General features: G+C 35.0%; 2 protein-coding genes across 6 annotated transcripts in view; one reads left to right on the top strand and one right to left on the bottom strand.

The window, feature by feature from the left end:
• LOC128892957 (uncharacterized) overlaps window positions 1–26,458 on the bottom strand; it is a 628,453-nt gene that overhangs the window by 88,458 nt on the left and 513,537 nt on the right. The gene's annotated exons all lie outside the window — the stretch shown is intronic.
• LOC128892967 (uncharacterized) lies at window positions 7,639–9,711 on the top strand. The gene is made up of 3 exons (XM_054153655.1): window positions 7,639–8,008; window positions 8,072–8,146; window positions 9,057–9,711. Exons 1-3 carry the CDS (start codon window positions 7,935–7,937, stop codon window positions 9,331–9,333), a joined length of 426 nt encoding a protein of 141 aa, XP_054009630.1. The 5' UTR covers window positions 7,639–7,934; the 3' UTR covers window positions 9,334–9,711.

Here is a 26,458-nt window from a genome sequence, read left to right as displayed (position 1 = left end):
ATTTAGGAATCCGACGGCACGAAATTTTTCTTGCTTTGTATGCTGGGGGCTGTATAGGGACGTTACTACATGGCTGCAAATATACGTGAAGTTAGAAATGGAGGAGCTTCTATATACAAATTGAAAACGAGGTTAAGCAGCCGAGGAGGTTGGGAGAGCTTTGTTGTGACTGCGCTAAGGCAACGTGTAACAAAATCCTTCTTATTGTTCGGTACTTTTCATCAGTTCGATGTAATTATTTATTCATTTGCCACTGCAGTCTTGAAACTATGTTTCGTAATGATTTGTAAATGTTCACAGTGTCTCCAGAGGAACTTAACTAACTTTTCAAAGGAATTTAATTTATTAATTTTGGAACTCAATCTTCTTCTCTTCTTCTTCACAGACATCTTGATAATGGTTGTGCTACTTTATGATTGTTCCAAATCTAATTAATTAAATTCAATAACAATTCACTATGAAACATAATTTCGAGACTCCAGAGATAAAAGTTTAATTTTGTATACTTCAATTTCTCAATAATGTACGATAACAATATCGTCACAAGATTAATAGACGTTACAAAATCGATATCATTTTGAATTTTTCTTTATCTAAAAAGGGAGGGGGCTAAATGCAACACCTGTTTCAATCCACATCGTTAAGTAACGTTTAATTAGAGCCTCACGGATTTTGTTTATATGTTTCCATGAACGGTTGCGATGGAAACGCATCAAGAGATTTCTGGAACATTCTAAGCGTATATTTTGAAAGCTTAGTGGAATCCGTACATGTGGACCCCGATTCTAGGCTAACTAAAGGGCTGCATCAAAAAACATAACAGTATTTCGGATTTTTTTTATTTTTTGAAAATTTCCCTACGACCTGGTATTGCAACATTGACAAATAGTAGCGTACTAGAATAGAAGAATATAAAAAATTAATAACTCTGTTTTAAATAGAAATCGCAGTATTCGTTTATTTTCATTATAAATAGCGAAAATAATAAATTGTTCAAATATTTCAGGTTTTCAATTTTTTATGATTAAATTCATCATTATTTTTCACGAATAGATATCTTAACGAGTTTTATTCGCTCCTATCTAATTGGAACATAACCATCCGTCTAAGAGTATCCTCCAGGTATATTCCTGCGTATTTTTTGTTTCTTTGTTCGCTGCGAGTTCCGCTTCAATTAGAATTTTCCTTTGAGACTTTATCTTTCGCATTTATACCGCGTATTTCTCCATTCGTAGGAAACGTTTTCATTTGTTTCACAATGTAATGAATGTTCTTGTTTCTCTTAGTCCACGTCTTCCTTGTCGGTTCTTTGGTCCCCTGTTGATTACGTATTGTCACCGTATTATCGCAGTCTCCATCTCGAAAAGATGTGCAAATGAAATGCGTTGTCGGTTATACTTGTTTGTAGAACACTGTTAAAGAACACTGTTCGAGGCTTCAATAACAATTCTCTATTCACTCGCGTTTACTGCAGTGCAAAAGCTCCTTAACTCATTTAATGCTTCTTAAGGGGTGAATGCATAAATAAATTAATTAGAGAATTTAATGGAATTCGGAACAAATATTTTGACAAGCAATATCTGTGGACTGTAGTAGAAAATTAATTAAAAATAAGACTCTTTTACATAAGTACAAGTTAATTAGAGAATTTGATGGATAGAATTTAATGGAAATCTAGACAATTATTTTGACAAGCAGTATGTATGGACTACAGTATAAATAAATTAAAAATAAGACTCTTTTATATAAGTACCATTGACACTCAATGTATTTCTTCGACTACAGTTTGAAATTTAATATTTTTTATCTACTACTACTACTACATCGTTTCCCTCCAAAATTTATTTGTACACTAATGAAACGACACTCTATTTTCCCTTAATGACTTCCACTGTTTTTGGTATTCCACATAAATTATTACAAAATTTATTTCGCCGAGAATTCCGCCCGGAATTTCTTGCCGGTTTGATTAATTGTACTCCCCGAGGAACAACATAAATCTAAATTTAACGGGACGAAATCTGCAGTTCATCAAATAATAATAATTCATGAATAATTCAAGAACTCTCAAAGAAACTTTATGACATTCGAAATTTCACAGTATTCGTTCGACGAAATTGTACCAACGTGTTCAAGTGCACGCGCCACTGCAGAACGATCAGTTAAACGTAATGGCTAAAATTTGAATAGACAATTAATCGCACGTATGTCAACTGTTTTGACAGAATCGCGTGTTCGCGTTCGAGGGTCCTTTAATGGTCGACGTTTGCACCTGTCGCTTTTACTTCGTTCGTTACATCGCCCCATCGTTGGGCCTTCATGAAGGTGCCGCGTTACAGATTACACAAAACGTCGAGTCAGGTGGCATTCGAGTCACGAATAGATCGATAGACTTGCGCTAAAAGTATGGCAATTGGCGTTAGGTTGCAAATGGAGGCAGATATAGGCGCACTAAACTTATAGGAGCCGTATTGCTAAAGTACTTTGAAGCGTAAAATTTATTTTGCAGCCTCAAACAGGCTTGTATTTATTTTATGTTTATTTTAAAGTCATTTTCAGTGGTATGAATGTTTCCACTGAATTGGTTACATTAAGAAAATCTACATGTACTCATTTCTATATTTCTTTTTATCAGACAAATGTTTCGTATCCTTTAAATCAATTTTTTAAAAATATGTGCTTGTAGGGGACAATAAGACGAAACTTTTTTGTATTTACAGTTTTTTCATAGGACGCTTAGTTTCGAAAAGAAAAATTGAAAAGTTAGAAGTTCGTTGCCAAAATTGAATTTTAGGAGAAAGTTCGTAAGTACTCTTTTAAGTTTTCAATTTTTATTTTTGAAACTAAACGTCGTATGAATAAACTGTCAATATAAAAAAGTTTCGTTTTGTCATTCGCTATAAGCTCATATTTTTTTTAAATTCACATCTCCTACGCCTCTTAGTAATTAGTTCTAAAATGATGATGAAACAAAAAAATCATATAAACAAATTTAGCTCAATAGTTTCATCTTACAATCTTTCTAAATTTAATAATCGTTTTGATATGATTTACAAATAAAAATCGTAGTCGTTTAAAAATTTTAACGATTGTTTTAGTGTTCTATAATAAATTTGCTTCGTGCATTATTTCAACGGTGCCATGATGTGATTATAAATACCCCCCCCCCCCCGCGCTAACGATAACGTAACATGGCCCTGACGTGAAATGTAATTCAGTAAGTCAGGTTCAGGAATCGTAAAAGTGAGGAAAATGGTACTCTACGTTTCCCATGGAGCATAAAATCTTGCGAGCAGAAGAATAAGACGGTATCTGTGTCATCTCTACTCGTAGATCGTATTATTCCAACACGAAAAATGTCGCGGCTCGAAAACGGGGTAAAAATGGATCGGTACGATTATGTGAACTCCTTTCGTTGGCTTTCATGCTCTGAACCAAACCATATACATTCCATAACACGACACCCTGTATATAGTATCATCTCAGAGATGGGCGAAATTGTTATCAAAATAGTGATATCACGAATCGAACGAAAAGAAAAATATTTGGCGAATAAGGTGAATTTATTCGAAGTAAATTTAATTTACGAATAAATATGATTATTAGATTTTTTATTAAATTTTTATGAATTTTATGAATATAATGAATTTTATGAATTTTATTTATTTCTATTAATTTTTATTTATTAAATTTTTGTTAAGTAAATTTAATCAATGAAAGGTTTATCTTCAACAATGAATGAGGTCTTCGTATTTTTATTCGAGTCTTATTCGAACCCTTCGAATAATAGATAAAGTACTTTTATCAAAATTTCTGTTTAATCCATTCGCTGGCAACTACAAGATGTCTCGTAGTTCAAATTGACTGCAATTACATACTCAAGGGATAAGTTTATTTAAGTCACGAATGAAACGTGTCCTTTAAGTCACGAATTATTGCAAAAGGAGATCGTAAATTTTCTTCTTAAAATAACGAATTTAATATGACTATTTATTGTCAGAATAATAACCTAGATTACACATCTGTTTTAAATTTTTGCACCCAAAGCAAAACGCTGTTTTGGCTAGCAGTGAATGGGTTCAATTTAGGTTAGATTCTTCTATGCCCAGTTTTGTACAACTCTGCGTCAATCTGGAAAGTGCGACTAAATCGAATTCGTGAAGCAATTAGGTGAAGTACAATATTAGACGTTTCTCTGATAAATATTACATATGTAGGCAATTATACGTATCGCTTTTTACACAATCGACACCGCTGCCGACAATCGGTGCCGCTAGTGTGCACGTGCCACCGATCACCAGATTGTATGTATATGTGAGCGTATGAGAGCATGTATGAATCGGTATTTAATGGGAACCGGGAAAAGGCCGGTTAGTCTAGTCTTAACCTCGGTCTCCTTAGAGGCCACTTATAATAAGTAAAGTTTTTATTATGACTTATGTCTTTCTGCTCAACCATTCAACACGTATAAAGAATAGTCTCCAGCTAAGGTTCTAGCATAGAGAGAGAAATATTCATCGCTATCAGGGCAAAAAGCAATACATTTTCCCGTTGCACTCTGTGCTCGACGACTCGCCGTGACTCTCTATTATTCCAGGCTAATGATGTTTTCACTACATCGCTGGAAGCTCTGTACTACCTTCGCGGGATTTTTTTACAACTCATTACAGTCGAAAATTCCACGGAGCTTTATCGTGTTACATCCACATAATTCACTGGCTTAATTTCCTCGATTGCAAGATACAAACGTGCGAGCTGAAAGCGTTTGAAAATACCGCGAATTGCGGCGACCGAAATGCTTTCCCTGGAATGAATTTTCGTCGAAAATTCAATGCTAAAATCATAAAACAATGAAGTGGATTATTTATCAGTTTGATATAAATTAAGATTCATTAACACTCTCAGTTCCAGACGCACTCGTGAATATTCTTGTGAAGAATCATGTTTTTGTATAATTGGAAGATATACGACTCAACATTTGCGTTAGTATTAAGTTTTACAAGACGATAAAAAGTTACGAATCTTATTATTCAGGCTTGTTTTGTTTAACACTTGATCTTTAGAATCAATTTTTTAAATCCTTAGTGAGAATTTGTGTCATTCATATTGTGAATAAATTCAAGTTTTGGAAAAAATAGTGTACATGAAATATAAAACAAATTACAAACATGTATTGAAAATTTCGTCTTGCACCAATTTATAAATTGGTGCACATTCAATAATTATTTTACTTACGATGAACCCAGAAAAGTTGAAGTTGAGCAACAGTAATTAAAAACAGTCTTTTCATAATATTCATCCTTCATAATACACGTAGTGGACCAGCCATCTTGTTTCCCAACCCCCCGAGGAGGCCAGTTTATCGAGCACTTAAAGTTGCCCACAAGACGCCGCTAATATCCGCTTTTATATTTTATTTCCGCGCTACAATAAATGAACGTACTATTCCCAGTGCACTCTCTCGCCCCTCCCCGCAGGAAACACATTATTCTTCGAGATTTATGCGGCACGCTCCGTCGTATTTACTCTCGAGGGAAGTCAAGTTCGTTTGAATAATCGCGCTCCTTAATCGCGGGGTGGCCATGTTGCAATCTCCGCCTCCGGAAAAGATTGAACACCGTGTATACACAGTTGCTCTTTCGGAAGTCGCAACTTTTTCATGCACCGAAAGAGCCGGGGAAACTTCGGTGGCTGGCCCGTGTTTAGCAAGTCAACACGTTAAGTTTTAATTTAAGGTTAATGGAAACTTACGCAGCCGACGGTTCTGAACATGTGGACGTGAAACGTTACCGTACCGGAACGCGGAGCCCAGCGAAAGAATAACACGAGCAGGAAAGGAGGTCGGAGTAGGTGGAGGGGGGAGTCTGTAGTTGCAGCTACAACCATTCTTCGAAACTAAAAGTTCAATTTACTCTTCCTTTAAGGGTAACATGTGGCAGACGTATCTATATATCAATAACGTAACCCAATTCCACTTATCGCAGATACTGTAACCATTCTTCCCCCTTAATCGCCATTTGGTGTATTCTAGATCTCGGGAATGTAGGCGAAACGGCACAGGAGGCATTAGGCTGGGGTCAATGAGGGGTAATTGTGAATTTTAGGGCACAAAGGATCGGCTGTTTACAGTGGTCGAAGACGAAGGAAGTTACGTACTGTACAAGCAGTTGCCCTCGGGGGCTGTAGCTGTGTTTGATCGTAGCTACGGTACGGGTTTGGCGATCCCGAGGTGCCCGAGTTAAGGCTGGAGGTCAGTGGGGCCTAACAGGAAACTGGCATCTGTAATGGGAGAATGGCGGCGACGAACCGGCGCCATGTCATATGTTTAGTTTCTTAAGTGGCTGGATGAATGCATCGAGGTGCGTGGTGGGCGACAGTGTTAAGTTAATGATGATATGTGACGAAATATGACAAGGATATGGCAATAGGTGAAGAAATGTAACGAGATACGACAAGTATATGACGAAATACGAGAAGGACAGTGGGATAGGTGATAAAATATTGTTTTATTATTGTGTGTGAATGTTAGATTATTGGTTCGAATGTCGAGCGAATGTTTATGAGATTGGGTCGAATGTTCCTTAGGGTGAATGCGTTTGTTTAAACAGAGTGCAAGCGATACGCGAGAACGAAGAAAGAATATCTGTGATACTTGAACGAATAGGTTAGTTCGCAAGTCAATCGTGCCAGAGAGTTCGACGAGAAGAATCACGCGAGCTAAGCGAGTGTCTTTAATAAAAAGTTTAATTACATATGTATAAGACGTATCTTTATTCTACATCCGATGACCACTGTAGGAGTATTATATGATGAGAAGTATTTAAGGGGCTTGGAACATATAGTGTTTTAGTAAGTAAAAATTTCTCCAGATATATATAAAATTTTTTTTGCAATAAATTTAATCAGTACCGATCTTTGACACCGTATACTTTTTAAATTCCTACTCAGAACAAAACAATAAAAAAATGTTTGGTCTTGGCAAGCATAGGCGTATTCTATATCTTCGGATCGATCAAGATTTGTAAACAAAAGTTGCCGCAAAATTGTCCTTGACCTTTAATTTCAAGGTCAAATTTTTTTTTCATTACATTGTATTCTACGCATCATGAGGATAAAAAGTGTCAAAGGAACTATGGGTTCAAATTTGACTGTTTCGCCAAAAATTGATGCGGAAGTTTTGTCGGCTGTAAAATGAATTTTATTCATAAAAGTTGACGATTTCAAATTGAAATGCTAGTTGTCGACATAAACACAGTCTTGACAGGAATGTAAACACACCGCTACAGCGTTAAAGGCCACATAAACACAGTTAGAGTGACCCCCACTATCGTGATTTTGATTGCTTTGCTTAGATTTATATCACATTTATATCACGTTTAGTCTAGCTTCTGATTACAGTGGTTATTCATGTGCGATATAGTCTCATGATGCAAAAATATGTAAATATTCGACAAATGTTTCGTGCAATAGATGAAGCATTTGGAAACTATGCTAGAGCGCGTGAAATATATAAAGTGTGGCTTTTGAGTATTGGAAGGCGTGCAAGAGAAGTTCCTGATCGACGGGAATTCCAACGATTAGATCAACGTTTTGGAGATGGGGAATCAGTTTTGAATTTTATTAATAATTAGTGTGGAAGAACAAGTAATTGCACTTGCAAGATCATACCCAGTAATGAGTCTGCGTCATATTGCTCGTCGTGTCGGAATCTCACATATGACAGTGCGTCGTATAATTCGTGAAGAAGGTCTTCGACCATTTAGAATTCAAAGTGTTCAAGCACTCCAAAATAATGACTACGATGTTCGAAAACGTTTTTGTCAATTGATGCTTCGAAAGTTGCACCGAAATCCAAATTTCCAAAAAAATATTATTTTCACGGATGAGAGTAGTTTTTCTAACCACGGTTTACAAAACAGACAAAATGTTAGAATATGGAATTATCGAAACCCTCATGCCATGATACAACATTTCAATCAAGGACGCTTTTCAGTCAATGTGTGGGCAGGTATTTTAGGAAACAGAATTATTGGTCCTTATTATCTTTTTATTAAGAATATTATCTATTAAGGAATATTCATCAGAATGGATCGGTTCTTTGGCTGAGAAGAAGAAGTAGAAGACGAACATTTTTCAAGAATAGAAGGTAATATTGATTATGATCAATCAGTTATGTTAGATTTTCGATAAACAGCAGATAAACAAACAATAGTTACTGCTTGCTTCATTAGTAATAACTCTACTATTATTTTTTATGCTAACGGTTAAGTTTGGAACCGTAGTTCCTTTGACCCTTTTTATCCTCATGATGCGTAGAATACAATGCAATGAAAAGATATTTGACCTTGAAATTAAAGGTCAAGGACAATTTTGCGGCAACTTTTGTTTACAAATCTTGATCGATCCGAAGATGTAGAATACGCCTATGCTTGCCAAGACCAAACATTTTTTTACACCCTGTACAATGCTCAAAGAATTTATAATTAGTAAAACCACTAAATGGAAAAAAACAAATTAATTCACTTTCAACCAAACACACATTATATTCCATATTTCAATATTATTATATTCATATTATCTCATATTTCATATTACTTTATTCATAATGACTACGATGTTCGATATATATATCATGTTACATATTCGTATTTCAATATTCATTTTATTAGATAATAACAAGTATTTCCATTTGTCATCTTTATCTCCATATCACACAATTTATTCATCAAGCTTTATCAAATTGGCCCTGCAAGTAATTTCACAGTTCAGAAAAATAAAAATATTGCTATAATCCGGACAAGGGGGTAAAAATATGATTAAATGCATTTATCTCAGCAAAAAGTTACAAATAGCAAAAATGATAAATGCACTCGTATTATACGAACTTACTCGTTTATATGAACTATTTATCTATATAACAGATTCATATAAATGGAGTTTTACTGTATATGACTAAACACCCTTATAAATAAAACTCGTTCACTCTCTGTATATGCGTGTAAAAGTATTGCAGTACGGCATTTAGAATGATCAAACCCGGTGCAATTTATGTTTAGGTTAGGTTTGGATTACGAATGGGTTCATCTGTCTCCTTACCGTATGCAGCTACCACGGAGGGAAAGAAATACGATAGGAGATTTGGCCTATTTCCCGATAGATTATGTTAGCGTTAAAGCTGTTACGCGAGTGTACAGGCGCGGGGAGAGGATGCCGAAGAAAGCGTGGAGTGCACTACTTTCAGCATGTGTTGACTTCCAGAGCGAACAAGCCGTAATGTCGAGGACAGACCCACTTGGATTTCAGCAAGAGGTTTCGCGTTTCGTTCTCACTTAGCAAGAGTGCAAGGAGATACTTCGACGATGTTTTCGAACCACTTTCGTTGCACTTGCTTTATGGACCTTTCCGCAATAACGTTTCGTGAAAAATAAAAACGATCCAATAATTGCCAAAGCGAACAAAAAATTATTCTTTATTTATTATTCTATTATCATAAGAATGACTTCCGCAGTGAATCGGTTTATAATGAGAAAGTGGATTATTTACTCATACCTAATACAATGATGGAGACTTAACTCAATAATTATAAATTTTGTAAAAATTTTTGTTTCAAATTTTTGGATCGAGGTGCGTGCTGCGCGACAGTGTTGAGTGGATGATGATATGTGACAAAATATGACGAGATAAGACAGGGAATGACGATAGGTGGCGAAATATGACGAAATATGACGAGATACGACAAGGAATGACGATACTGGACGAAATATGACGAAATACGAAAAGGACATGGCGATAGGTCATAAAATATTGTATTATTATTGTGTGAATTTTTAAATTATTGGTTCGAATGTCGAGCGAATGTTTATGTTATGTTAATTATTAATTTTGTAAAAAGTTTTGTTGTAGAAATTTTATATTTGCTGAGGATTTTTTCCCATTTGAATATTAATTTTTCCTTATACATTAGTGACTTTAAAATAACTTTGAGAGTTATTTTGAGTTAATAACTACCACCTAATAAAGTAAGGTTTCTGAAATTTATTCAATATTTGCCAATCGTTTTGTTCATAAACAAACTCGAACCAACGTAAACTGCACGTTCTTCTGAGTAAATATTGAGTACACACTCGAGAACACATTTTTCTCCAAATTAACGCTTTAATTGGTTCCCTAGATATAGTACACCAAAGTGTAGTATATATAGTGCGGGGGTGTATGGAGCGCCTACTGGAATTCTCGGGAACGTTATGACCTAGTTCCTTCCAGTGGAAATACATACGTCGCGATTAGCAATGGAGAAAAAACGCTGACGCAGTTTTAGCTACTGACCATTGCTCTCGTGCCAAGTTTGGGGTAAATTAGCGAAGGCAGGTGAGCGAGAAGTGTCGATTTTGCATGTAAAAAGGAGAGTATGAGATAGAGCCTCCGCAATTGCAGGAAAACAAGTCTGGGGAAAGCGTGTTTATCGAGGTTTTGCTTTATTTCAAGTCTGATATAAAATGAACTGACATAAAATAAAAATTATTTTTTGAGATGGAAAGAAATAAGTAGTATTCAGATGAAGGGTCAGTTTGAGGGTGTTTAGTCCAATAACCTCGATAATTGAAGGGAAGCTGGCATAGGAAAGTGTGTTTATCAAGGTTGTGCTTTATGTTAAATCTAACACAAAATGAACTGACATAAAATAAAAATCATCTTTAAAAGTAGTTAGAAATAATTAGTATTCAGGAGAAGGGTTGGTTTGGTGGTGTACAGTTCTCCATTTTGCGAACTAAAGTTCTCGTACCAATTACACGACACCATTACTGACCCCTTGTTAATTCAAATTGTCGAGAACTTATAAACGACTTCGGATTGAATTTGTTTAAAAGCCATTGCAAATGACAGCCATTCATCTCGATACTCGATATTAACACCGTGGACTACCAGATATTAAAGTAAATTATTGAAAGCAAAAGTAATTATAACTTCATGATCGCCTGGGTAACTAGCTAGACTAAAACACGTTACTAATCTGGTTTGGATGGACTAACCTGTACATCAGTATGCATCCACCTGCTAAAAACAGATAGGGTAATACGAAATTGATGTGTTGTGACGTCGCAAAAATATTACGTATGCGTAAAACGTTCTCGTTTGTATTACACGTCCTTTCCAAATCCAAGAGGAATTATGTCCCCCGATATCTGCAGATAGTATCTTACGGAAGTCACGCTCAAAGAAAAATGCGGTATGGATTTCTAGCTTCAGATGGAATATGAGAGCTGTTCTACATAAGAGCTGCCTTTGTTCTGGTAGAAAAGTAGATATACAAGTGAATTCATGACACGGGTTACTGACTCGTGGCATTTCGAACGTTGCACAGTTTCTTCACCCAATTAATATTATAGTATTGAGTTGGTCCATTATTCCGTATCGTTCTTATTTATTGAAAATTGTGATATTAAAATATCATATCAATTATGTACTCTACATCTTTGTTTACGACTTCCTTCAATTATATTACATCCGCTTAAAAATACATAAGAATATGTTGAGCGCTACGTCCTAACTTCTGCTTCTAACCGCTAGGTGGCTGCGCGTTCCTTCATAACTCACAAGAGAACTCGTAAAATATCATATCAAGTATGATATATACAAGTTCGTTTCGCCCGGTGAATCGTCCATTTTCGTCTCGGAGTCGAAAAAGGGTAAGAAACATTATATATTCCGAATTACTATAACATTACATTGCAATAAATCCGAATTCTACTAACCGAGGTAACTTTCAATAGAAGCTGTAGCTTTTTAAATCGAATTACACAACGATTCCTGAAAATGCTTTCGAACTTGATCCTCGAGTGATCCAAACGAGTTATAAAACGAGGCTAAGGAATAGAGGAGGAACAATAAGCGGAAAAGGGTCCTCGTGATGCGTAACTGCACGTGCCCTCTCATACCTCGGCAGTATTTCTTCAGCTATCGTACGGGTGTTTCGCAAGAAAACTAGAGACAAGTTGAGAGGTTGGGCACATAAGCTACTTGGATTTCAGAAAAAGTTTTTGTATTACGCGGAGCACTTGCTCCCGGAGTTCTTGAAGCCGATTCCTTTTCAACGATGTCTCGGAAACTCGAACTCCCATACTATTCCAATACACGCTAAATTCTGTCTAGGAGACGCCGAGTAAAACTCCCTGTCTAAGAGACGCTTGACTATCCCTCACAGCTTCATGTTACTCTTGACTTGCCCTTTGGAGACTTGAAATGAGCTAATTAATCTCGTGGAGTAACTTTTGTTGCTGTTTGACGATGTTTCATGTTGTTTGACGAGGGATAATGAGGGCTAATCTGATACACTGCAGCTGGAATCTATAATACGTTATGTGGAGAATGTTTCCCTTCTCTGGTCGTAAAAAGGGATCATAGATTTTTAAAAATATTGTGATCATAAGTATGGTCGACTCATGGTTGACGTTTTGGCTTAAATAAATATATTTTTGGCAAACTTTGTCGTGAATGAAAACGGAGAAAGGTCAAACATTGTCTTTTATTATCATTTCCCTACAAAAGTGATAGGAAAGTGGTCAGAAATAGATGGAAACGTGTAAATGTGTTAGAATATATAAGTATATGTGATAAAAATATATAAACTTCTATTTAAATACATCAATTCATTTTTTAAACCTCTCCCACTATTTCACTTATAATAAAAACATGTATTCTATATAATTTACCCCTTTGAACTAAATAAATTTTGTAAAAACATTCTTTTCGATAACTTCATTCGATTTAAATAGAACACACTGTATACAGTCAGCCCCATAAATATTCGTACTCTGTCTTTATTCAAGGAATCTGTCCAAATTAAATGATCGAATTTGTATGGTTCCAATTTTTCACTATTTATATACAAGAGTAAAGTTTATCCATGTACATATATTTATAACGAAAAATTTATTTAAAAACGTCGATTAATTCAGACAAACTTCTTTAATAGACGTAGAGGGTATGAATATTTATTGGAGTGACTGTATAATCGATTTCAATTGATTTACCTACCAATTTCGTTAACAATTACTTTGAAAATGATTTAATATTTGAAAAAGATGAAGATAACGTATAAAATATACGCAATTAAGATAGCTACCACATTTACATGTTTTCACTCATTTTTGCCACAACTCTTGCCATCGCTTTTTGATCAAAATGATAAGGACCTTTTGTTTTATACAATGAGTAATTCCTGCATAAATTTTTGTTTCCAAGCAGGTCCAGAAATATCCATTTTTAAACAGTCTCCTTTGTTTATCAATGATCTCCAAACAGTCTACCAAGTGTCACTCTATACCCATCACTATTCCTTCTTTCTTCTCCAGAAAATTACCCCTTTCTAAACAAATTTCGATGATTACCCCGTAATCAACGGAAAGTGAATTTCCCCAAAATCGCATTTCCGCGTTAAATTAAGAACGGCCGCGTTTGTTGTCAATTCGTGCCCGTGCCGATGACAGCACGAAAATATCCGCATTGGTGGACCGCGTCGTTTTGTTTCGGGATTTATATGCGCGTCGCGTCGAAGTTCGTTTAATATTCCGCTAGGTCCCCATGTTGCGGCACAGTGTCGTGATCGGTTATTTTATGGCGATGTAGCGCCGCTCTCGCGATAGATTAATATCGTAAAAGCTAGTTGAAATAGAACGCGGTATCTGGCCGTATTATAACGACTTGTTGTACACGGTCGCGAACAATATGAACACCGAAGGATTTCTGAACGTCCGCGCTAAATATCACCGCGTCCCAGTTTTGCTTTATCCTGTTAACGAAGCGAGGCTTATGAAAAGCAAAGAACGGCGAACGTGCGACCGAGTAGACATGAAAATTCACGTTTTTAAAAGCGAGCGATGTTTTATTTATTTATTTATTTATTTTATCATACATGGACAAATGTGCGGAGCTTTCAGGATTCCGAATTCTTGCAACACGTTTGAACGAGGTTGTTTGTCACGTCTTTGGGAAGTACATAGTGTACGTTCTCCCACTGTTATGAAAATCCTTTGAATAATGAGCTGCAGTTATGGCTCATGCACGATGATACTCCATCCTACTTTCGTCTCGCAGTTCGAATATCTTTAAACGACGTCTTCCCGGATCGATGGGGCGGGAGGCGGTGCCTCCTTATCGTGGCTCGCTCTGCTGACCTGAATTCGTTCGATGTTTATTTCTAAGAGATTTAACATGCTTTTTATACCAATAACATTTACAAGGAATGTGGTTTACAAGGAAACGTACCTAGCAAAGTGAATCCGAAATTATTCCTCGATAACAGAATTTCCAATGAAGTATGAGACTTGATTATAAGGAGGGTGGGGGTAGGTCGAAGGTTTCTTTTAATTTTATGCAAATAATAAAGGCTATATACTATGTGTATTGACGGAATTTGTCTAAATTGTATGTATATATCTATAATAAATACATACATGTACAAACTTCGTACTACAAAGTGAAACATTAATTTAATTACCAATTTCCAATAATTATAATGAAACACTTATTTGACAACATGAAACTCATTATTTAATTTAGATATGCATTGAATAAATTTGTCTAAATTGCATGTATACATATGTATAATAAACACATACATGTGAAAACTTTATTTTTGTATATAATTATAATGAAACATTTATTTGGAAACATTAAACCTCAAACATTAAACATTATTTAATTTAGCTAAATTTCTTCAATACACATACGGGGTACGAATACTTATGCGACTGGCTGTAATTGTAATTGTTCATGATTGTTTGAATAATAAATGTGGAAGTGTAACTACACTGCTCTAAAATTGTCCATCTCCAATTTTAGGTTTTATTACTGTCTATATTGAGTATTCTACTTGATAAGAGGATACAAAATGAAAATTAAATGTCGCTAACGAACCATTTTCTCACAAGAGGTCGTTGAATTTTCGACCAATTAGGTTATGTAGAGTAGCTCGTGGACGTTGTTACGTATACAGAAACTCGCTGTTTGTTTCCGAAGCTCAGATTTCCAAATATGGAAATCACCGACGGATCCCCACCAACATTTAGGGGTATATAAACCCACGATTTTCGTTGCTCAGGGGCTAGTACGAAAAAGTTACTCGTTAGAGACACATTGATTGTCTGTAGAGTAGTACTCTAGTGAGATCGGGCTTCAGTTCCTTTCGATCATCGTTACCATATAGATCCGCGAAGACGGTTTTAAAATCTATTACGGCCATAAAAGTACTCTCGACCCCCGCATCGCCAGTGCGTCAACACCGCGCAACACTTAGGTAATTTTAACTTCATACACTAACCGCGACAACACGACACTGGACACTTGTAATTAGTATAGTTATTTTTGAATATATACTCTTTGTGTAAACTTAAAAGTCTGTAAGATCAATCATCAAACCTTTACTTTGAAATCACCAATCCTAGCCAGTGTAACGATCCCACAACATAATAACTTTACCGCTCGAGTTATTATTCTATTAAATTAACAAGTTGCGAGGCTTTATTAACGACGCGTGTTACATTTTAACGATACGATTTAGTCATTGTGTACTCAACCCGAACTTCTAAACTGCGGTTACCCTTTACTGGGAGCTATCTGACTTCGCGCCAGAGTCGCTGCACTTTTTCCAACAACTTCACAGTTCGAACCTTACCCTACGGTTACCCTTTACTGGGAGATACCAATTCCCAGCAGCTACCTGACTTCGCGTCAGAGGCGTCTGCGTTTGTCTGCAATGACCAAGACAACCAAACACCTTAACCTACGGTTACCCTTCACTGGGAGATACCGATTCCTGCAACTATCTGACTTCGCGTCAGAGTCGTCTGCATTATCTACTCAATCCTCAAATCTTCGGCTCGATCCAATTCTCGAATCCACCCCACTCGCTGGGCACACACACGCGTCGCTATCGCCCTGGCTCGTAACAACGTAATGAGCGTCCTCCACTTTGACCTTCGTGAAGCTCTGTTTTATAGCGCTCTACGATGAGTGCTATAATCATAAATGGAGCGATTCTATACGTAAAAATAAATAGAAAATGTGTTATTATAGTAATATCTCTATTCCCGTCACTCGGAAACCAGAATTTCTATTAAACTAGATATAGAAGAAATTCTGTCTCATGAACTGACTGTATCAGTTCTAAATAATAATCGTTATAATAATAAGTGCTTTACAATGATTAAATGACCACTAATCGTTTATATTATTATTGTTATATGTAGTAATATATTACTTATATATTACTATAATTATAAATGGAGCGTTTCCAAATGTAAAAATAAATAGAAAATATATTGTAATTAACATGTAGTATTCGAACATTATTACTGGACTGCGGATCTTTATGAATTTATAGAAAATTTCAATGTGCGAGAAACTACAAAATGCAAGCAATATGCAAGAATATAAAAAATATTGAAAGTAAAGATCATGTTATAATAGGAATTAATTTTATTCTGCAAATATTATAACATGATCTTTAATTTGCAGAATAAAATTAATTCCTATTTAAGTTCAATTTTCGTAGGCACGTTTGCGAAGATTTTATTTTGCATAAAGTCTACTTATTACAATAATGTCTTTAATCCCGTCACTCGTGAACCAGAATTCCTACTAACAACCAGACATCGAAGAAATTCTGTCTCACGAAACGACCATATCAGTTCTAAATAATAATCTTCATAATAAAAATCACGATTGTTAATCTTCGGTCCTCTTTACAACCTGAAAGACGGAGATACCAAACCAGTAGTTCCAGAAACTATGTAATCGTACAATACGTACGACTACATATGGATAAACAGATTCCTACAATATCGGTGTATGAATAACAAATGGCGCGGAGGAGACATCCCCTCCACGTAACCACGAACGTAGTGCGCAGACGCGACTATTTCTTTGTTTGAGAATAAATACGTTTCATTCTTGTTTGTTACAAATACTAATATTGAAATTTTATTTTCCCTATCCCACTTTCACTCGCCTTTGATCTACTTTTAATCCACTGCTGGAATGAATCTAACCTTAAAAATAAGTACGGTTACAACTAATGGGCGTAACTCAGTGACAGAAATGAATTCTGGAAATGACTGTACTTAAACAGCTATCGATTCCTTCGAGTACAATCAAAAGTCAACTTCCTTAAAAAGGAAACAGAGAATCCCTTTAGCATAATAATGCCCCTGAGTAAATATTATTTGTAGAATAACCCGATTTGACGCGTAGAATACAAGGAGGAGCGTATTAGGCTCCTCGCGACTCGGGTAGCTAACAAAAATACGGATACTGGCGTCTCCGAGACGTCGTTAAATAGGTATCGGGCTCGGAAACTCTCCCCGGCAGGTGCTTTACGTAATACGAAAACTTTTTCTAACAAACCAAATAGCTTATGTGCTGAACCTCTCGAATTGTCTCCAGTTTCCTTGCGAGACACCCGTACAGTGGCTGAAGGAATACAGCTTAAGGGGGTATCCTGAATTATGAGATCTAAAAAAAGCGGGTTTTTGTGAATTTTTTTAGGACAGAAAAAAATAATTAATTCTATCGAACTTTTTATCCTATTTTCATACATATTTCAGTAGTCTGTACAAATTTATTCAGCAAGAAATATCCAAATTGAGTCTACTGCGACGCACAATTGCAGAACACCTCACAATTCAAATCTCCTTTACAGGAGACAGGACACAAAAAAAAGCAAAAGAAATTTTCATTTTTGTACATATTTTTTCTATGTGAACTAAGAAAATTCATACAAAAAATTGTAATCAACTTTTTTATCAAGTTAAAGTGATTTTTTTCACCCAAAAAACTCGTTCTTTTTTTCAAACTTGCAGTAATTTCACATTTCACCATTTTTGCGGGTTTTTCTTAGTTCACATAGAAGAAAAATGTATGGAAATGAAAATTTCTTTTGGTTTTTTTGAGTCAAACCAGAATTACGACCTGCATCTTTCCCACCGATAGGAGGTTTGAATTGTGAGGTGCTCTACAAATGTGCGTCGCAGTCGACTCAATTTGAATATTTCTTGTTGAAAAAATTTGTACAGACTACTCCAATATGTACGAAAATAGGATAAAAAATTCGATAGAATTAATTATTTTTTTCCATCCTAAAAAAATTCACGAAAAATCGCTTTTTATAGACCTCCTAATTCAGGATACCCCCTTAAGTACGAGAAGACACGTGCGGTTATGCATTACGAGGACCCTTTTTCACTTATTGTTCCTGTCTCTATTCTTTCGCCTCGTTCTCTCCTGGCTCGCTTGGGTCACCGGGTGAATCAAGTTCGAAAAGCATTTTTCGAGGAATCGTTGAAAGTATCTGACGATTGCGGGGGCTGGGGGCCTCCATTCAACGGGGTGCCGGTTATTGGAAAGAGATTGTTATTCTGCTCGTGGAAAATAATGACGACAATGTCGACAAAAGATTTTCGATAAAGTTGTGTAAGAATTTTGCGAATCCCGAGGAGGGAACGTTGTAAGTGGAGAAGAATAGGGGAGAACTGGCCAAGGAGTATATTTTTCTTGCCAACAATGGAACAGAGGGGGACGGTATCGTGCCATTATCAGTGTTAAGTGATGTGGGGCGCAGACGTTTTCGAAGATATCAAAATAATCGGTATTACTCTACAGAGTATTAGAATAAGTATTTAAAACCGAATATTTAATTTATTTTGATGCGGATATGTGTAGTGTTTAGTAATATTTGACACTTATCAACCCTTACAAGCCTGATTTTCCAAATTAAATTTATAAAAGTATCGATGTAAATATTTATTATTTGAACAATTTTTACAAGTGACGTTTATTTTGTCAACTTTCAAATAATAGAAACAAACTATTTGCAAGTGTACAATTCGATTTAAAAGTCCGGTATCAAATTTACGATAAAATCAACAAATAGATAGATCAAAATCAACAAATAGAATACTTATTCACACTGAGTTAAATATTAAATGGCCCTGAGAAACTTATCAACCCTTACAAGCCTGATTTTCCAAATTAAATTTAAAGAAGTATCAATGTAAATATTTAATATTTGAACAATTTTGACAGGTGACGTTTATTTTTGTAACTTTCAAATATTAGAAACAAACCATTTGCAAGTGTGCAATTCGATTTAAACGTCCGGTATCAAATTTGAAACTTGGGGCATTTAAGAGTTAATGGGAGGTACCATAATAGGAGGCTAAATTTAAATTTGTTTTCATTATTTATTACGGAGAAAAATTTATGTTATATTTCTTTAGTGGTAATAAATTCTAATGGGAATTTCATTTACGACAAATTTTTGTTAACTTTCAAATATTAGAAACAAACCATTTGCAAGTGTACAAGTCCATTTAAAAGTCGGGTATCCAATTTGAAACTTAGGGCATTTAAGGGTTAATGGGAGGTATCACATTAGAAGGCCAAATTTGAATTTGTTTTCATTATTTATTACGGAGAAAAATTCATGCCATATATTTTTAGTGATAATAAAATCTATTGGCAATTTCATTCACGACAAATTCATTGTCGCAAATTAATTGATTTCTCGCTCACAAATAAAATCGGCAATGAATTCCTTCGCTACTGGCGAATAAATGTCTATTTGCGACAAATTTATTCATTACTCGTGATTAACCCCCTCCCCTACCTTTGTACAATCCCTTCGTTATCATTCACTCAGCATTCTTTAATTCTCCCGTGTTTTCTATCGCTATTGTTAAATGCGAAATCGTGTGCTGAAAAATTAAGACTCATTTGTTTCTTTAATTCTATGCGGATCATTTCATTAAGTTAATGAGAAGCATGCACAGCATGAATATTCATAATGGTCCCGCTTTAAAATTCATGATCCTTCCAAGAAATGTTAGGGGGGTGTTACGCTTTCCTTGAATTTAAGTCCTTGAATTGTATTAACTCCCAAGCACAGTCTCAACCTATTCAATTTTTTTTTTTTTTTGTTTACGTAAACTCCTCGACTGTTTATCCGTTTTTCGTGTACTTTGTATTCAATTATTTTTATTTGGTACACTAAAGTCTTCACTGTAAGTCCACAAAAGTTTAATCTTATCCCCTCTGTAGTTCAATAATTATACATTTATATAAAAAAGGGCACAAAACTTCAAACAGCTGTAAAATTGACAATTTTAAAAATTTTTAGAAATCCTTCGAGATGAAATTGCCAATAGAATTTATTATCACTTAAAAAATATGGCATAAATTTTTCTCCGTAATAAGTAATGAAAACAAATTTAAATTTAGCCTCCTATTATGGTACCTCCCATTAACTCTTAAATGCCCCAAGTTTCAAATTTGATACCGGACGTTTAAATCGAATTGCACACTTGCAAATGGTTTGTTTCTAATATTTGAAAGTTACAAAAATAAACGTAAGCTGTCAAAATTGTTCAAATAATAAATATTTATATTGATACTTCTTTAAATTTAATTTGGAAAATCAGGCTTGTAAGGGTTGATAAGTTTCTCAGGGCCATTTAATATTTAACTCAGTGTGAATAAGTATTCTATTTGTTGTCATTAGTCCCAAGACAATAATATTCAAACAATAACAAAGCACCATGGTGAAAAGTTCATCCCTAAACGAAACAAATTCGTAGAACCCCCCGCTCCCTTATTACGGATCTTAAGTGATAGATAAGCAACCGCAAAATGCACTTACGCGGAAGGTGCACGATGTAGGAGAACGCACGTACATACACGAGTATTTCTGTCCATTCGTGCTTGGGGCTGCCATAAATCCCGCGCTACTACTGCGCTCCACCTGGTTCTCCACATCCGTCCTATCCCCACGCATTCGTCAGCCATTTGTGAGTCATTCCTAATTCCATTACAAACCGAGCTCCACTCTGACGACGAGCAACGCTTTTGGACTCATACAGAAATTTTTTAATACTCAAATATAATGGTCAAATTTTATTTTAAATGACAAATATAATTTTACGAATTATTTGTGAGTGATGAAGACATTTCTGGTGGTAATAAATTCTATTAACAATTTCATCCATGAAAAAAAAAATATACATGTCGAATTGAGTAACCTCCTCCTTTTCGAAGTCGGTTAAAAAATTCATTGTCATTCCATTCATTTCATTTAGGAGTCATTCCTAATTCCATTACAAGTTCAGCTCCACTCTGACGATGAAAAACGCATTTGTACTCATACAGAAATTTTTGAATACTTAAATATAATGATCAAATTTTACTTCAAATAACAAATACAACTTGATATATTATTCGTGATTGACGAAGACATTTTCGTTATTATAAATTAATATAAAAGTGACATTGAACCTAAATTTTTAAAGCATAATCAAAAACTAAATTTAATCTATTCTAATAAAGAGAATGTTTGAACTATCGATGAACTACTATCGTTTGAACTAACATTATAATTGATAGATTAATTAAAAAATATCTTGCAGCTGCAATCGAAATATGATATACACTGTTGTCGTACAAAAAGCATTGAGGGAACATTTTATTTCGTGCTGAAAAAATATCCCCTCGATGTCAAATATAACGGCCACTAGAATTTTTTAGAGATTCTGTGAAACAGGGAAAATAAAAAGGTAACATACAAACGGAAATTTAATATTTTCAAATGGGGAATAAAGTGCTGCGGGCAAACTTTAAAATTATTTTTGTGACTGAAAAAAGAGTGGAGTTTACAGCTTTTTACATGGAACCGTATAACTATTTTTCACAGTATGTTTGAGTGAATCAGAATGAATACTTTGATGTCACCATTGCTACCTGGTTTAACATTTATCGAACAAATTATTGAATATATACTTTTACACAGAATATTGGAAATTACCTATTGGAAATGGGTAATTAAATAAACGTTTCACTTTGTACTTAATAAAATAGACTGTATTATATTTAATCAATAACGAGGAAGTTACTATTATTTTAATATTATTTTATATTTTTAACAATATTCAAAGAAAACTCTTTGTTCTTTTGTGATATAATTTATTTTCCTTTATGTTATGGATACATTCTAAATTGTACGATTTATTAATAAATATTAATAATATATTTCTAAGATTAACCATCCTTCGTTTATATTCTTTTTTGTTATCATACCGTGTGAATTGATATTGAAAACAAATAATTGCAGCCACCACAATGAACATCCTGTGTACGTGACATTGCCGGATTGTTCCTATTAAAGAGGCTAAAGTATCTACACAAGAAGGGAGACGCGAGGCGCGAGAAGTAAAAGGTTCCTCGCGGGCTTTTCGTGACAGATAACAGTAAAAAGCGATTGAGCACTCTTCTGAACACTTCCGCCTAAGAGCATCTTTTGTTTCCCGGACGGAAGCTCGAACGTTCGCGGCTGATTTGTGGTTATAAACTTTAAAACCTTGCCCCTGCGAACCGCGATCCACGCAAACACCCCGTTAAAGTGGTTAAATATTATCTTACATTCGCATTGCGTTCGTAAAAACGATAACTGAACGAACCTATTACGCTTCACCTTTGAAAACTATAAATCCAACAGTTACAACTTAAACATTCTCAGTTAAAAAAAATTGTTTAAACCTGTCTCCGTAAAAGAAATCATGAAAAATTAATACTAGGTTAATATTTAGCCTTCCAGAGTGGTTTCCTCCATTAAAAGTTTGGTCGAATTAATTTCTTCCCTATATCCACTTCAATAAATCCAAAATTAGAATTTCCTTTCACTGATCAACTTCCACCAACAAGTAATTCAAATTCGAATCTATAAATTCACTTGTGACATATAAAATCAGTTCCAAAAATTCGAACCTGATACACACGGGAATCACATTTCTAAAATTACTTTTGTACAAATCTCTAGCCCAGTGCCATCTAAATAAATTGCCAACGTTACGAGTTTCCAAAATATTCCCATCCATTCAATTCCATTCCAGTCTGTACTGGTATAGATCATTGTACAGGGTGGAACCGATTCTCAAAATGACGCAGTACAACTACCGTTACGAAATAACAGCGCGAATAAGATTACAACGTGTTTCGTAGACTGCGTTATACTTCGTCGTTCTCGCGCCGTTCTACATTATTTCGCAATCCGAAATTGCGCGGCGTTGCCCGTTTGTGGGTTTGCAATTACGACGCGAGCAGCAATTTTATTTCGTAATTAAAACTTATGATGCGATCGTGCTCGCGCGCGATAACGACACAACGCTTCCAACCGGTTTTAACAAAACGCCAAATATCATCGTCGTGCACTTTCCGTTGTCGTTTGCATAGGAATAGTATCGAGGAGTTCGACATTTTTCTGAGTAGAATTCGAATTTTGAGATAAAAGTATTGAAAAATTAGTAATGAGTTACTAGAAAACCTTATTGTTTAAGCTTTAGGTGCTTCATAAAGTATCAAATTGAATATTTTTTGATTCTTACGAAAAATTTAAGGTAAGTGTACTAGGTATTGCCAAAATCGAGAAATCGTTTTCAATGTAAATTCTTCATGTCAGTATGAATGAAAAAGTCTTTTTCTATTTTTGAATCAGAGGCTTCGTTACCGAAATAGAAGCGGATGAAATTTTTTCCCGTGCGGACACGTGGCCTGCTGCGGTGCGCGCATGCGCGGCTACGCGTTCATCCGACTGATATATAAATGCCGTGTGCCGGGAATCCCATTGATTTGAATAGCTTGTATCTGTGTTACGAACCGTCGAATTACAAAATGGTAAAGGACTTTTCAATTTTATTCTACATGTGCAATTGATCCTGAAAGAGCTTTTATATTTTTGGTAACATTGTGCAACATTTATCGACGGGATATTCCAAGTAAGCTCGGATTTGAGCACAACTGGTTTTATATGAATAAAAATTTCCACGTAGAACGTTGAAAATTTTCTGCTTTTGAGTATAGAAAGTAGTATATTGGTTAAATGTTTTCTGTTGATTATTTTATACAATTGAGTGTGAGCTTAACTAAAGTTGAATGTGTTATCTGATCTCAATAAACGTTTTTTATTGAAATAGTAAAAATTTGTGCATATAAAGTCAGTTGATTAAATTCTCAAAATTTATATTTACCAATCTATATTATATAATATATTTATCAATCTCTATTTTATCAAGTAAACAGATATTGTTTAATTTATATCGTTTAGTTTCAGTGTTACATAGAATTTCTGTAATGATAAAATGTTGCGTGTAGTTAACATAACAATTATGTTAAATTTACCGACAATTTGTGTTACTTTTTTAACGAGACACTTGTGTTATTATTTAACGAATGTTTACGCGTTGATATAACATCATAAAAATGTACATTCAACACATTTATTAAGTAAAGTTTAACACAAAGTCATTAACACAAAGTCATGTACATGGATTTCTTAAAAAATGATTGAAATTTATTTTCAATAACACCAAATAATTCTCGCAAATAAACTTTTGATTAGTCCTATTGATTGCTTACTTAAGAAACGAATTTGAAAGTCAGGCTTCATCGAATAGAAAGCTTTCTTCATTCGCTGTTATTTTAGTTCGGTTCCTCTGTTTACAGCGGTTTATATGAAAACGAGAAACGACTTTTCCGCGAGTTTTCAAATTCTATGCTAGTTGTTTCTGCTTTATTCGTTCGACTGGCGGCGCAGTTTTTGTCGACTTCTTTATTTCCCCCGTGCCTCTGTACGCGCTTGTATTCAAACATCGCTTATGGCTGTAGAGTTTGCGAGGAAACTTCACACCTCTGCGGACTTTTCAAAGATGCATCCCAGCAGCGCCGCAATAAAGCGATAAACCGTCGAGAAAAAAGGACAGGGAACGTTTTTCCTTCAGAGAAAATAAACCTGGTGTCCCAGATTCAATCTCTAAAGGATCAAGACAAATTCCCACGAGCTTCTAAATGTAGGACAGCGAAATTCCATGCTGCCGGAACAATTCTTTTTAAAGGTGTCTAATTTTTTCTTCTTTTTTTTTCGAGCATCACGAAGCCACGGACGCATTGCCCCACAAATCATCCGATGACGTTTCTCGAATAAAAGTTTTCCGAAAGGGATTTCAGAGTATTGGTTCTTAAGGACAAAATTCAGATTCAGTTATGCCTACGTGTTTTTTCAGACGTTTTTTATTAAAAAAAAAAAATTTTTAAAGCCCTTTCTGCAAAACGTTTGACATTAACACGCTGACTGTCAGACTCATATGCAATTAGAAATAACCTAATTTAACATTTATGGTAGTACTTATTTTTGTTCTAAATCTTTATTTCCGTTATAAATTTATTTACTCCTCAGTGAAAATCCTTGTAACTCATGCGTGGCGGTTAACGTATTAAATGGAACCACAGCACAATTGAAAATTATTAAAATACATACGGTGTTCGGTAACTGATAGTATAATCGAAAGGGAGAGTGATTCTACATGAAAAAATAAGTCGAAAATATAGAATAACAATTTTTCATGCGAGGCTTTGTTTTCGAGAAAATCGACTTTGAATTTTCGCCAGGTACAGGTACATTTGATCCATATCTCGTTATAACAAATCTCACCGTAGATCGTTGTCTCGATGGCTATTATCGCAGTTAAGTTAGTTTTTATCGTAACGAAAAATTGGGAACACATAAGTTTATTATTACAGAAATTACAGAACATACATCTGCTCTTGTAATTAAATTTCTATCAACGCGATAATAGATAAGATAAAATAATTTTTTGGAAAAAAAATTACCGACTTCAAAAAAGTTACAGTGAAAAGTATGAAATAATTTCTAGTTAATTTATAGGAATGCGCACTAGCTCTAGATATAATTGCTTAAAAGTATGGGAAAATGCAGTGAAAAGTATGAAATAATTTCTAGTTAATGCATATGAATACGCACTAGCTCTAGATACAATTGCTTAAAAGTATGGGGAACGCTCGGTAATTTCTTTACCGAATTACATCATATAATAGGAATTTTGCGATCACAATAGTTATAAACAATACAGAAATCCATAAATTTTTGCATCTGTGATCATTGCGAAAATCTCTCCGGCAGCAAAATGTAAGGGGTTTCATCGATTTCATCGATTTCAAGCCAAACATACGTGAAATAGTACGCTTTTTGCGATAAAAAGTGATATAAAGTGGTAAAAAACAAAATAAGGACAAATGTTTTGTTATGGGACCAAACTTCAAATGCTCTTCCAGATGCAAGAGGTTTTGCTCCAATTCATCAAGCCATCTCGACGTAATCGGCAAGCATACCTAAAAATCACGGTTTTCGGTAAAAAAAAAACGGGTAAAAAATGACAAATCGCAAAAAATCGTAATAATGGGACCACCAGGGGGGCATGCTCTACAAAATGCAACAGGATTCATTCCGATTGGTCAAGGCATCTCGGCGTAATAGGTGAACATACCTTAAAAAATAAAAAAAATAAAAAAAAAAACATGTCTAAATGAGTAACCTCCTCCTTTTCGAAGTCGGTTAAAAACA

The sequence above is a fragment of the Hylaeus anthracinus genome, unplaced genomic scaffold (assembly GCF_026225885.1).
Source record: "Hylaeus anthracinus isolate JK02 unplaced genomic scaffold, UHH_iyHylAnth1.0_haploid 2, whole genome shotgun sequence".
Lineage (NCBI taxonomy): Eukaryota > Metazoa > Arthropoda > Insecta > Hymenoptera > Colletidae > Hylaeus > Hylaeus anthracinus.
This window is presented reverse-complemented; position numbering and strand designations above follow the sequence as displayed.